The sequence below is a fragment of the Cydia pomonella genome, chromosome 17, assembly GCF_033807575.1.
Source record: "Cydia pomonella isolate Wapato2018A chromosome 17, ilCydPomo1, whole genome shotgun sequence".
Lineage (NCBI taxonomy): Eukaryota > Metazoa > Arthropoda > Insecta > Lepidoptera > Tortricidae > Cydia > Cydia pomonella.
Window position 1 is genome coordinate 13,068,000 of NC_084719.1, and position 12,635 is coordinate 13,080,634.

The following is a 12,635-nucleotide window of genomic DNA, read 5'->3' on the forward strand; positions in this document are numbered from 1 at the left end:
CTACCTGCAACTGACTATTGTACTTTGCATGATTTAATTTATCGTTAGAAGTGGCCAAACGTGTAAATTAATATTGTTACTCGTTATATATTATCTATAATATATAACGAGTTATATATACCTTTTCGACGCCGTGTCAAACACAAAAGCTGTCACTCGGATACCACGTCACCGAAGTGTCAAAACTGAAATTGAACTTTATGCATATGCACGTAGGTCTATGTTGCTCTGTGTTCTGTGACGGACTAATCCGTCTTCGGCGTTGGACCTACGGTGTGGATATATGCGTAATTGGCGTTAAAAAGGTTAAAATATCCAATATATAAATAAGATCCATTTCACAAAAAAAAGAATGGTTACATTTTTGGCCACATTTGTTTTATTTTTAATTGAAACCTTACGTTATCGCTTATCGCATTATTAGAATCTGAATTTATGATACCCAACTTCTATCAATCCACGTTCAATATGATGTTGTGTTACTTATTTCGCACTAAATATTTTTTTTTTTATGATGGAGACAGCGATTGAAAATTAGTTTTTTGCACGATGATACGTGAATGTATAATTATTTCTGTCTGTGTCTTAAAACCTTACCTATTTTAAAAGTAAATAATTAGTTATAAACGAATTATTGCATTTTAAATCCATTTAATGTTAGTCAGAATACTTTTTTAGTGATTGTAATTTACAAATTATTCATTTTTTATGTCTTCTTTATTATAAAATACTTTTTATCTCAATACTCGTTTAATAGTGTTTTGGGGCAATTTATTATCATGTGTCCTTGTATAATTTTGCATCTTAGTCATATAACTGTTTGGTTATTTATAACCAATGTGTATCACGTGTCAAAGTAAATCTACTTGATATGCCGAAGCACAATTTTAAAGTCCCATCTTGAGTTGTATGAGGGTAAGAGCAATCAGATATTGTTAGCATAAGAATAAAATTACTGTAATGTGCTCAATGTGTTAACCTTTTCGCCGCTAATGATGATATAAAGTCAGCACATTTAGTGCGCCGCACGCCATGATATCATATCAAGTCGAGGCTGTGGTCAGGTTTGTTAACGTGCAATTTGTTGCTTCGCGTAGATTTGACACTTTGGCATAGCGGCTAGAAGGTTAAACTCGTAAGCCCTAATGTTTTTTTATTTTCTCGGTTGAATGAGATACAGTTTCAAAGTCTCAAAATGTGTTATTTTTAGGGCACCGTCATGTGTTGTTATTTCAGTAGTTCTAAAAATATTTTTTGCCTTACACGGTTAATTGGAAAATATAACTCTCCCCATGTATCATTTAGTTGACGGCAGACTCCGTAAATCTTCATACAGGCAATCCGTCTATTCCAGATGCTGCTGCTTCTTCAAACGCAAAAAGAAGAAGTGCGCCGCCCGCGCGGGCAAGTGACGCGCGCACCCCCACACACACACGCCCGCGCCGCACCCGTGCCCGTGCCCGCACGTGCACGCGCACGCGCACGTACACGCGCACGTGCACGCGCACGCGCGAGCCGCCGCCAGGCCCTCCGCCGGCCTCTCGCGCTTCTAGCCCCCGTTCACTGGCGGTGTGCCGCATGACATTTTTCTATCTTTGAAACTTTGTTTTTATTAGGTGATGAAAAACTTACAGTCGGACCAAGCTAACTCTGCCTGGCATTTTCAATGACAAAGTGTGGTATGTCATCATGAATGTCAAGTTTCTATGAAAACATAACGTATATAATGACTCTACCTCACTTTGTTTGATTCAAATCGATGCAAAGTTAACTTAGACGGACTCTAGTAAAGTGTTTTAGGCTCTGCTAATGATGAACAATATAACGTATTGACGCGATTTGTCGATTTGAAGTAAATTTTATCTCACAATATAGTTACTGTGATAATGCATTATAAAAAAAAAAAAAAAGTTACTGTATTATATTATTCGTCATTAACTAAAGCGTATTTCACATTGATTTTACATCAAATCTACACAGACACCCTGTACAAAGTGGTTAATTCAATAAAATAATCAAACAATCAAAATAACAGTTTCACCAGATGATGCTTGAATTTCAAAACATCCAGTCAATTCTTAATAAAAACAATGAGGTCATAAGGTATGTGAATACCATCTTTTTATACTCTTATTAGAGTGATTTTTTTTTATCGACCACCTAGTGTTTTACATAACTGGTGAACAAATTCAGAGATAGAAAAATCATAAATGTGAAGCTTTACTGATTGGCCTGTAGAGGACTAGTATCGACCCCTCTGCACTACAGCAAAAGTGCTCCAATTTATTCTTCTGTGCCACTTCTAAAAAACCTAAAGACTTCGTTTAAAAGCATTACACTTTGGTGCATCAAAAGACCTGGTAGGAATTTTATTCGAAATACAAAGTCAATATAGAACGCGGAATATCTTGACCGTGTCATAAATATTATTCGATTTTCAATCGTGACTGATATTAGTAGTCGAAGGAAGGAAGGGGGGAAGGGGTGGATTGACTTGAGAATATATCTTGGAACTGTATGTTTTCCTAATTGGTACTTAAGAATAATTTGGAAACTTTAAATGCTGTATGAATGGAGGTACGAGCTTTTCGATTCCTACGTTTTACTTGGGCTACCTTGATAAATACGATATCGAAACTATCTTAGAATCCGCAGCAAGCTCGGCCGAATTTCATCTTCCCATAGAAACGGAGTTTCGTTCTCATTTTAAAACTACGTATTGTATTGTAATGAAACTTTGCACAAATAATGATATCTATGCTTGTAATTAGTTAATATGACTCCAGCTTGTAAAACAAACGAAATAGAGCAAAACCAAGTTTTGTATAAAAACCCAAATTCGCTGTATTTTTTAACTATGGTATCTGAAGGTACATAAACTAATTACAGGCCTAAATAATAATGCCTGTAATACTATTATTACAGGCATTATCTTACCCTATTTCAAGTACAGTTTCGGAGGAATCTAGCTAGTCGTTTTAAAATGAGAGTGCAACTACGTTTGTATGGAGAACTGAGCTTGCTGCGGTCTCTTAAACAGTACGAGAAACAATAATATTTGAGAAACTAATCATTGCTGATTACGAATACACACACCAAATTGGTATTACAACCTATGTATATGCAAATATTTCTTTGCAATTAAATATGTATATGCGAATATTTCAATGGCATTAAATATGTATATGCGAATATTTCAATGGCATTAAATATGTATATGCAAATTTTACATTGGTTTGTAAGTAGTATATGTGTGCGTGTGTTGAAAAATGTGATGACTGATTATGTGGTTTCCTGAAAAAGATACAAAGTGATACATAAGGTAGTTAGATCAACAATATTATCAAGATGGTAGCTCGTATTGTAAAATGTTTAGTGGCTTAATAGCAGAACATTTTGATTAACTCTGTACGTTTAAGGTCAACGGGGTCTATCAACGTATCGAATGAAAAATTTGGAATAGTATTCCAATGTAGTGAAATTTACATCTAATTCGTTATTGTGTTAACATTATTTGCATGCCCGTATTTATCTCTGGATTGACAATTAAACGGCCACGATTTCGCGCGGCGGCGGCAAGAAGAGTCGCTATGAGTGACGGTGATGTCCGATCACGACGTCTCACTCCTACACATACAGCAGCAACTCATACAGACTAGGTGTGCTTTACGTCTTTGTAATAAGGGTTAGGATGTATAAGGCTGTGGACGACGTTAACATCGGTGTTTCACTCAACGTAGCCGACGCGCGATGTCGTGGCCTCGAAGTATTTGTTTTGTTGGGACCACTCCCTTTCAGAATCATTGAGATACTATTTCAAGCGCCGGGAATAAGAGTCATAACTGTGCTCATCGCCACAACCTAGCTTCTACCTTTACGATTAAAATCACATGTAAAATACTTATATAAAGAATTTTATGTAAATTTAATAAGGTTATCGTCGCTCAGACACACACGTTCGCCATTCATTTAAAGCGACTTTAAATCTCTGTTGTCATTACTATTGAAATCTTTATTATATTAATAGTGTTTGTCGACAAAAGTGGCATAATTGTTATTTGAATCGATACTCAGATCGCGACCGTAGTTCACCGCCATCATTAGACGATAAGAGTTCACGAGGCCGCGACGGCGGGGTGTGGTCGGCAGTTCAGTTTTGTGTTCCCGTCCGTAGCGAATTATGTTTCATATTTCCCTTTCTGGCGGCTGGCTCATTAGCGACAAAGCGACTAGCTCCTCCAGTATTCTTTCTCTCGAGAAACGTTCAATAGTAGACCTTGTGTGATTAGAAGAGATATTATTAATGAATTGCTCATTGTTTACAGATTTAATAGAAATTAAGCTAAGAGTCATGATAAAACGCTCCGAGTCGCCTCGAGTGTACCTACTCGTGATAAACAAAACGAATTCGCTTGAAGCGTTTTTTGTTAGTCGAAGCTAAGAGTTATCAATGAAAAAAAAAATGCTTGTCGCTTATCGGTGATGGGCAGTCGCCTCTCTAAGACGTGAGATTTACTATAAGTACCTCATTTATATAACTTAGGTCCGCGTTGGTCCATTCCAGCCTCCATCAAAATAGATGTAACAGAATAGCGTCGCTTGACGCAATCGACGTCCCGATTTCATTACTTACGCTGTGTATTGGATTTTGTTACTTAGTAAAGCATTACCATAACATATGACTTACGTTATGTCGTTCGGTTTGTGCGTTGAACGTTGCTCGTGGCGTTATTCCATACAGGTTGTGACTCGAGGCTCGGGAGCGCGCGACGCATACACTGAAGCATTCTAGGTTAGAATTTTATTTAGTCATTTTGTAAACTAAGTTCACGTGCGAAACAAGTATGGTTATCATATTATTTAAATCGGCTCCGTTCCTATAGAGGCCGCATACTTTCCTATCATTATTTATGCTCGTATTCTTTAATTATAGTTTTAATATATGACGTAATTTCATGCAATAAGTAAGAAAGTGTCAAAAGCTCTTCAGTATGGAAGTAATCGGTCGTTTTCGATGGCATCGCTATTAACGTGCAATAATTTATGTAAAGGTTCATAACAGCGTGTAAAGGTTGTTCTCGGGCGTGCCCGACCCGGGTAGAGGAACCGATCCCTACAAGACTGACTAACATTTCACCTTCGTGTACAAACGCGGCTACGGGCAAGAGTCAATTCACGTTTGCGAGCTTTCTTTTCATAATAGTTCTTATGACTGTATATCATTTTGATTAGGATAGTCGGCGACGCTTCTCGGAGCGCGGTCATTCCAATAGCACTTCTTGCTTACATAGTGAGGCACGGCTGCACGCAGGAATGTCGGCTTCCTGGCCACAGACGGAGTCAGGATGCGAAGAGACTGAGTAGTCCGGGGGACGCGAGGAGGCGCCGAGGGCCGCGGCCGCGCGAGATGTTAACTAACCATTGGGCGCGATTTGGTCATCACTTTTTATGTTATTGTTAAAGTTTCAAAAATACGTTACATTTCGTTGGTCGTTATGGTTTTGTAGTCTTCCTTGTGCTTATGAAAATATTACATTACAGTATGGCTAAATTCTACTGAATGGTTACGCTCGCCGCGGCCGCTGCGTAGTCGGTGTAAAAATTGTACAGCTTAGGAGGAAATACATTTGTATATTTTTGCTTGGTCAGGGCGCGGCAAGTATTATCGACAACGCGTGAGCGTAGGAGTAAGGTTTTGTGGACGGCAATATGTCGGCTTCGGAACCTGGAGGTGGCGCATTGCCGTCTGTAACGAGTAATGGATTAGTCACAGATGTAGTCATCACAAATGTGTATTCCCGCATTAGAAGTTATTCGTTTTTGGCTAAGTATATTTGAAGTGATTTAACATTAAAAACATCTTGTTGTGTCGATTTCATATTTTTAGAAAAAGTATAGATAATGCGATTATTGTCGAAAATTGTAAATGTAAAAGTTTTTTTTTTTAATTCTTCAATCATGTTTTTTTTTAATGAATTATTGTGAACAAAATGAAGTATTTTCCTCGTTAAATGTTCGTTAACTCGTATTGTACAAGGCAATATTATAATGGAGTGTAATTAAACCATGTATATCTAAACATGATCGTAAATACCATAGTTGTACCTAATTGTTACTTTCTATTTGCTAGATAGTATAATCAAATTAGATTGGGTATTAAAATGTAAAGTGTTTTGTAACCCGCGAACAAATAAATCTGCGCGTCTACGCAATAATACATTTCGAGTCTGTTCGTAACGCAAATGCTGTCGATGGCGATATACGTTAGGATAATTTACTGGTACTTGCTGCTCATGATATTTTATACAATATGGCGTTTTATGTTCGGGTCATTTACACTTGGCCTAGTCCTTCAATAATTTAGACGCCGGTTATCAGGTGTCAACTTGGTGCTCAGAAATCCGGCGTTAAATAGACATTTAAGACCAAGTGTAGATAACGTGATCAAACACGCAGAGCTATCGTCAGTTTGCGTTAAAACTTAACAAAATAACCACAATGTTATAAAGCACCTTTCATTTCCTACATCGCATAGTTACACTATGTAAAACCGAACAATTTGATATGTGAAAGTTGCACCAAAAATGTATTTGTACGTGGTCGGAGCCCGCCCGGTAGGCTGGAGTGTAGTTAATTTAAATTATAATTTAACGTTCGCTTACCTAAAGTAAGTCATGTTCGATCGGTCTGCGGACGCACGATGAAGATTTTTAAGCTATAGTTATAACTTTATGTATTATAATACATGATGCTTTTGAAACTGAATTGAATTCTTATTGTAAGTATAAAATAAATATTAATATTCATAGAAACAGTTCTCAGTGTTTATTTTTCTGTAAGATGTATGGTAAAAATTTGCATACGCAATTTGACTTGTATTCAGTTAAGGTCACAACCTGTTCAAAAATACGAAAATATTTGTTAACTCATAATTAAATAAAGCTTATTATAAGATATTTGTTTTATTCGTTTTAATTGCAGGCTCTTATTTACCTTGCAAGTCAGCAAAAACCTGTTGTACCTACGCTTATAAACAAAGATTAATTCATGATAGTGTAAATATACTACTCTTTGATGTAAATTTTATTAAGACGAAATCGTGTTTGGAATTTGGCAGCTAATGTAAATGCACTGTATGGCTCTTGTATTACGCGGTAACTCGGAGGCACCATTATTTTTTAGACTAGAGCTGATTTAGACGGTTCGCGAACTCACATGCGATTTTAGTTACATTGCGGACTATTGGGTTACAACCAATTCGGCCGACCGATCAAATACCGCAATGTAATGAAACTCACATGCGAGTTCTCGCGCCGTCTAAATGAGTCCTAAAAATCTTGATACAAACAATGGATAAGGGAATCTAACAACGTATACCCCGCGCGTCGTATGATGATGCCCATGACAGTTCCTTCAATTTTTTTTTACGTTTATGGGCCAGTTCCTTCAATTCTTTTGGTTGGGCCATAGATATATATGAGATCCAAAGCCAGCTTCACTGTAGGCACTTGGTTTTTATTATGTACTGCCACGTCTATCGATACGAAAAATGTGCCAAAATATGTATACACTATATGGGTAATAAAGTCGTGTATACATATTTTTGGCACTTTTTTCGTATAGATATTTTCAGACGTGCCCGTACCATATATAACAATGGTTAAGCCTTTATAGATGGTGTCATTCACGACGACGCGTGCCTTGACTCATGTTATGAACCTTTGGTATGCTTAGAAGATCTGCTCCATATATATTCAACCAAATTCAACTTAAACATGAAGATGTCATGGTTGCTAAATAAATGGCAAATTTTTGACAGGCGCATACGAAAGGGATACGAAATACGCATATAGGTTAGATTTGTAAAATCTGCGCGTCATCGTGGATGACAAACTATAGTGGGTAACTGCAAGATATTTGCCGTCAGACAACTCAGATTTAGGGCTCATTTAGACGGTCGATAACTCGCATGCGAGTTTCATTACATAGCGGTAATTGATCGGTCAGATGATGTGATACCATTCAAGCATAATTCAAACTGATCGTCAGACCAAGATAAGTTGACAGCGATTTTGACAGCCTAGACGAGGGGGTCACCAATTAGTTTCTTCAGGGGTCCAGTTCCAAAAACAAAATGACCACCGCGGTCCGTTTTTACTTGATTTTATTAAACAACCAAAAATAAATTAATTGGTCGGAGGTTCGGATCCAGACCACGGTCCGCCATTTGGGGACCCTGGCCTAGACAGTGCAAGTGTTATTTTAAACGTCAAACTTCTATGAAATTGTGACATTAACACTTGCACAGGCTGGGCTATCATAATCGTTGCCAACTTGGTCCGACTATAGATATTTGAGCTATCTAGATTTTACAGCGCTGATGCCGTTCGAGGGCGTTCTGAGGGCGAGGGTCACATTAAATGAAAAGTATAATATAGTTACTCGTAGTTTATTTCCACTAACGTCCACATTCCAATCAATAAGACAATAAACTTAAAACAATCGTGTAAGTAGTATAGATAATATAACGGAACTACAGCTAAAAGTGAATCGAACAGATCGTAACTTACTCTAGCCTAGCTAACACTACTCGACGATTAACACATAATTGCACCAATTTAACACAAAATGCCTTAAATTAAAATTGCGTAACAAAGTAAAAATATATCTAATACAAGTCTAAGATTATAATCATTATATTAATTTGAAGTCTTAAATAAATAACTCTTTCAATTCATCTACGTAATATCATACTTCATCTGGAGATAATACTTAGCCTAAATAAAATCATACGATCTCACTAACGCAAGGAATAATTTCATCGAAATAAAATCAATAGTAAAAATAGAGAAAATATATTGTAACAAAATATAAAGTTAGAAATAATTATGCAATGGAAATACCATATAAGATTTAAATATAAAGCGTAGGAACTTATATGGTATTTTTACTAAACTAAATACCGTTCACACCATTCACGACGAAGCTTTTAACCTCTGTGATATTTCTCGTGTCATAATCGGACACCTCTTCCACCAGTATGTCCTCGTTTTTGACCGGTATGGGCGGGAACAGATCGATCAGCTCGCCTAGTTTTCTCCCTGTGGACATGAGGGTGTTAGTAAAGAACGCGTTGTCTTCTATTTCGTCGATTTTGGTTTCTATTTTGTAGGCGTTCTCGTAGTTTTCCTCCTTGACGATAGGGGGGAGGTAGTCGTGTCCGTCGTCGTAGTCGAAGTGCACCGTTTTCATGCGTTTCTTGAGGTTGGGCGGCCAGTCCTCGTCGATGGGCAGGTCGAGGTAGCCGCCGGGCAGCTCGGCCTTGCTGACCTGGTAGTCGTGGTCGGAGTGCCGGTTGAAGGTGATCAGCTCATCCATGTTGAACTCGCCATCGTCGATGACGGCTTCGTCCAGCACCATTTCTGGAAATAAATACTTTTTTTAGCCAGTTGGCGATGGAATTTTGAGAAGGCAACGGCTGACAGGATATCTTGTGTCAGCCCAAGAGAGATATACAAGTGAAAACTGAGAGTTCAGTGGCACAATTTCGTATGATTTCAAGTTTTAAGTTCATTTTAATATAAAGTACGCTTGCGCCAAAGAAGGCGGCCCGGTTTTTAAGTTTGCCTACTTTCAAAAACTCATACTTTTATAGGTACGTGTAAATTTTTTTTTTCTTTCGGTGAGATTATTTACGAAAAAGTTAACCTTATCAAAAATGGTTGCTGGAGTTCACTATTCTATTCTAAAGACCTATCCATCAACACCCCACCATAGGATAATAGAGAAAACAAAAAAAATAATAATTGGGGAGGTGAGGTAAAAAATATTTTCTGTAGTTTTTAATTTACCAATTTGCCGCCGCCATTATTGATTTATGTATCCATGTCAACTTGCAGTTTCTATCACTAACGATTATGGAGCAAACCCGCAGACGGATAGACAGACGGACATGGCGAAACTATAAGGTCGACTTGTCGACTATAAGGGAACCCTAATAAAAATAACGATGAGCCTTCTTTGGTGCAGGTACCTTACTTTTAGATTTACCATTAACTTTTAAGCAATAAATTATTTCAGCTGTAGATATTTGTTCGGAAACGTAACAAATCCAGTATTTCAGGTAATTAGTTTAATGAAATTCATCATTGATAATTTTTTTACCTAGTATCAGTTACGTATCGCATTGGCGTAAAACTGGTCTTTAATTGCAAAGTTTCTCAAGTATTATCGGAATAAAAAACATAAAATCGTCATTTTAACAATTACGTAATAATTGCATAATTCAATTGGTACAAAAGAAATTCAAGAAAGTTCGGTTTATATTATGCAAGTGAAGTAAAGCGTTACGGCTACTTTCGAACATTGAATAATCCCTGAAAGTTGCATAATTATATCTGTTAACTTTTTAAATATCACGACAATCAATATACAGCGAGCCTATCTAAATCGCGTAGAGAAACGTCAATCGAATGGTAAAAAGTTAAAAACGCATCGGAAGGAAAGATACAAATAATTTATTATCATAAGGGTTGTATACATGTGAGAGATATATCCATCAGACTCCAAACTAGGCTGAGCCTGTATCTTGGCAGTCTGCGAGAGCGATTGACAACTATTTTCACATTAGTAGATGATACAGTGCTTAATACTAAAAGTAATTACTTCAATACAAGCTACAAAATACACAATAACTAAACTAAAAGAACTAACCAAACATATTATTCAAGATTCAAGATATTATGTGAGCGTGTGTTTGTGTGGGTAGTTTATGTGTGTGTGCCAGAAGGAGTGTGTGTGTGTTTGCATGTTTATGTTATGTGGCTAGGTAAAGCCATCGTTGTCAGTTTTTCCGTCTCAGCATAAGATAAAGTGTTCAACCATTTTGTTACTTTTACTTTGACATTATGAACGGACAATGATTTTATGTCAAGAGCCCTGCAAATATTATTGTAGGTGTATGGATGTGCGAAGTCTGGAGACTGTGAGATGTGAATGAAAACTGACGTGATTATTTCCATACATTATTTATTGGCTTTAATTATTCAAAATTACGGGCTACGTTCTATTAAATTGCACTGGTGAATTCTATGATGTATTTAATGCGAAATAGAAGGTTGAGTTTAGGAGATTGTTTTAGTTTTCTGTTAACACGAAAACGATTGAACAGCATAGCGCTTTGGAGAGGGCCATCTTGGATTGACGCCGGTGGGATCGATAGCGTCATTTAGATTCGATTATGCAGTTTTATCTACACACATATCATAAACCTTCTATGATGCCTTAAAAATCCGTAAATGATGGTTAGCCATAAGATAATTTTGTTATAACAAATGTATTATCTGTGAAAATGTTGTAATTGCTTCATTACTAGATCAAAATCGATTTGGTAATAACATTCACATTTCGAACATTTTCGGAAAAAAAGCGATTCGATTCGACCTCTATTTCAATAACAGTCGATGCGTTTTTGTTCGACATGAAATGTAAATTGCATTGCATATAATTTTGACAAATCTCGCATGTTAGTTTGTGTCGAACGTTACGGAAATACGGCCCCAACCCCGACTCTAGTTTGTCTCTGAATAAAATAAAAATTACGAATGCGTGACATGCGTGAAAAAAGTTTTAATTTACCGCCATTTGACGTACAGTTTATCATTTAATTAGTTTTAAGTATAAAATGAGTTTGTTTTGTTATATTTAAAGTAGCTATAGCAAAAGTTTCGTTTAAAATGAGCGATGACGATGAAGATATTTCGACGACGCCGCCACATATCCGCGAGTTCCGCCAAAAGAGCAACGATGCCCCAATGTTGGCTGTAATTTTGGTTAGTGAATGCATTTCATTATGTAGCAGTCACATAAACTACTATAAAAAGGATTCCATCGGTTGGAAGCTCAACGTCTCGATTACTTACTAGTATGCTGCAGCAAGGTCCTGGCGCGCTGCGCGGGCGCGGCGGCGGGCTGCTGGTGCTGGTGGTGCTGGTGGTGCTGATCGTGCTGGTGGGGCTGGTGCTGGTGCGGCGGGCGCACGTCGTCGCGCAGGGAGGGCAGCGCCACCAGCGCCACGGACAGCAGCAGCACCAGCAGGCACGTGGCGGGCTGCGCCTTGCCGCCCGCGCTCGTGGCGCCCGTCAGCACGTTCTGGGGACCAAGCGATATACTAAATGGGCCAGATCCACTGCTCATTTTCACTTGTATCATTTGAATTGGGAGAACGGGGAATTCCCAGTTCCGGACCTTTTTTTGTATAGAAAATCAGTTCAGGGAGCACACCCTATAAAACCTACTGTCTGACCCAAATACGTTTTATGTAGACATAAACGCGCGACTCGCGCCCGCACCAGTTTAAAGTTTACTATGGGAGCGCGGCGGCACGTGATTGGTCAATTTTTTATGTAATAGTAGCAGTTGTAATCACTTCGGAATATGCTTAAATATTATTCGACGTAGATTCGTAAATTTACTTTTTTTACTCGCCGACTGTAATGGTTGAATTAAGATTTCGTATACCAAACTATAATTGCGTACTTTTCATGTATGGGTAACTATAAAAAAATTAAGCCTAATGTCGCCAGTGTCACAACTTTTTATCAATATTAATAGTAGGTAATCATTGCTTGATTCCA

General features: G+C 37.7%; 2 protein-coding genes across 16 annotated transcripts in view; one reads left to right on the forward strand and one right to left on the reverse strand.

Moving 5' to 3' along the window:
* LOC133526767 (casein kinase I) overlaps nucleotides 1–6,952 on the forward strand; it is a 51,862-nt gene extending 44,910 nt beyond the window's left edge. For 6 of the 14 annotated variants that reach the window (XM_061863491.1, XM_061863494.1, XM_061863497.1 and 3 more), the window contains one exon: nucleotides 1,337–6,952. In XM_061863491.1, coding sequence (XP_061719475.1) covers nucleotides 1,337–1,599 — 263 coding nt within the window. In that variant the 3' untranslated portion in view covers nucleotides 1,600–6,952. The remainder of the gene's footprint in view (nucleotides 1–1,336) is intronic. The other 8 variants (XM_061863500.1, XM_061863499.1, XM_061863502.1 and 5 more) reach the window with 3 other exon arrangements.
* A 1,483-nt stretch (nucleotides 6,953–8,435) lies between these two features.
* The window catches only part of LOC133527266 (uncharacterized), a 33,217-nt gene continuing 29,017 nt past the window's right edge, over nucleotides 8,436–12,635 (reverse strand). For both annotated transcript variants that reach the window (XM_061864203.1, XM_061864204.1), the window contains exons 8-9: nucleotides 11,922–12,150; nucleotides 8,436–9,422 (exon numbers count right to left, since the gene is read on the reverse strand). In XM_061864203.1, the coding sequence (XP_061720187.1) occupies nucleotides 8,956–9,422; nucleotides 11,922–12,150 (696 nt within the window). In that variant the 3' untranslated portion in view covers nucleotides 8,436–8,955. The remainder of the gene's footprint in view (nucleotides 9,423–11,921; nucleotides 12,151–12,635) is intronic.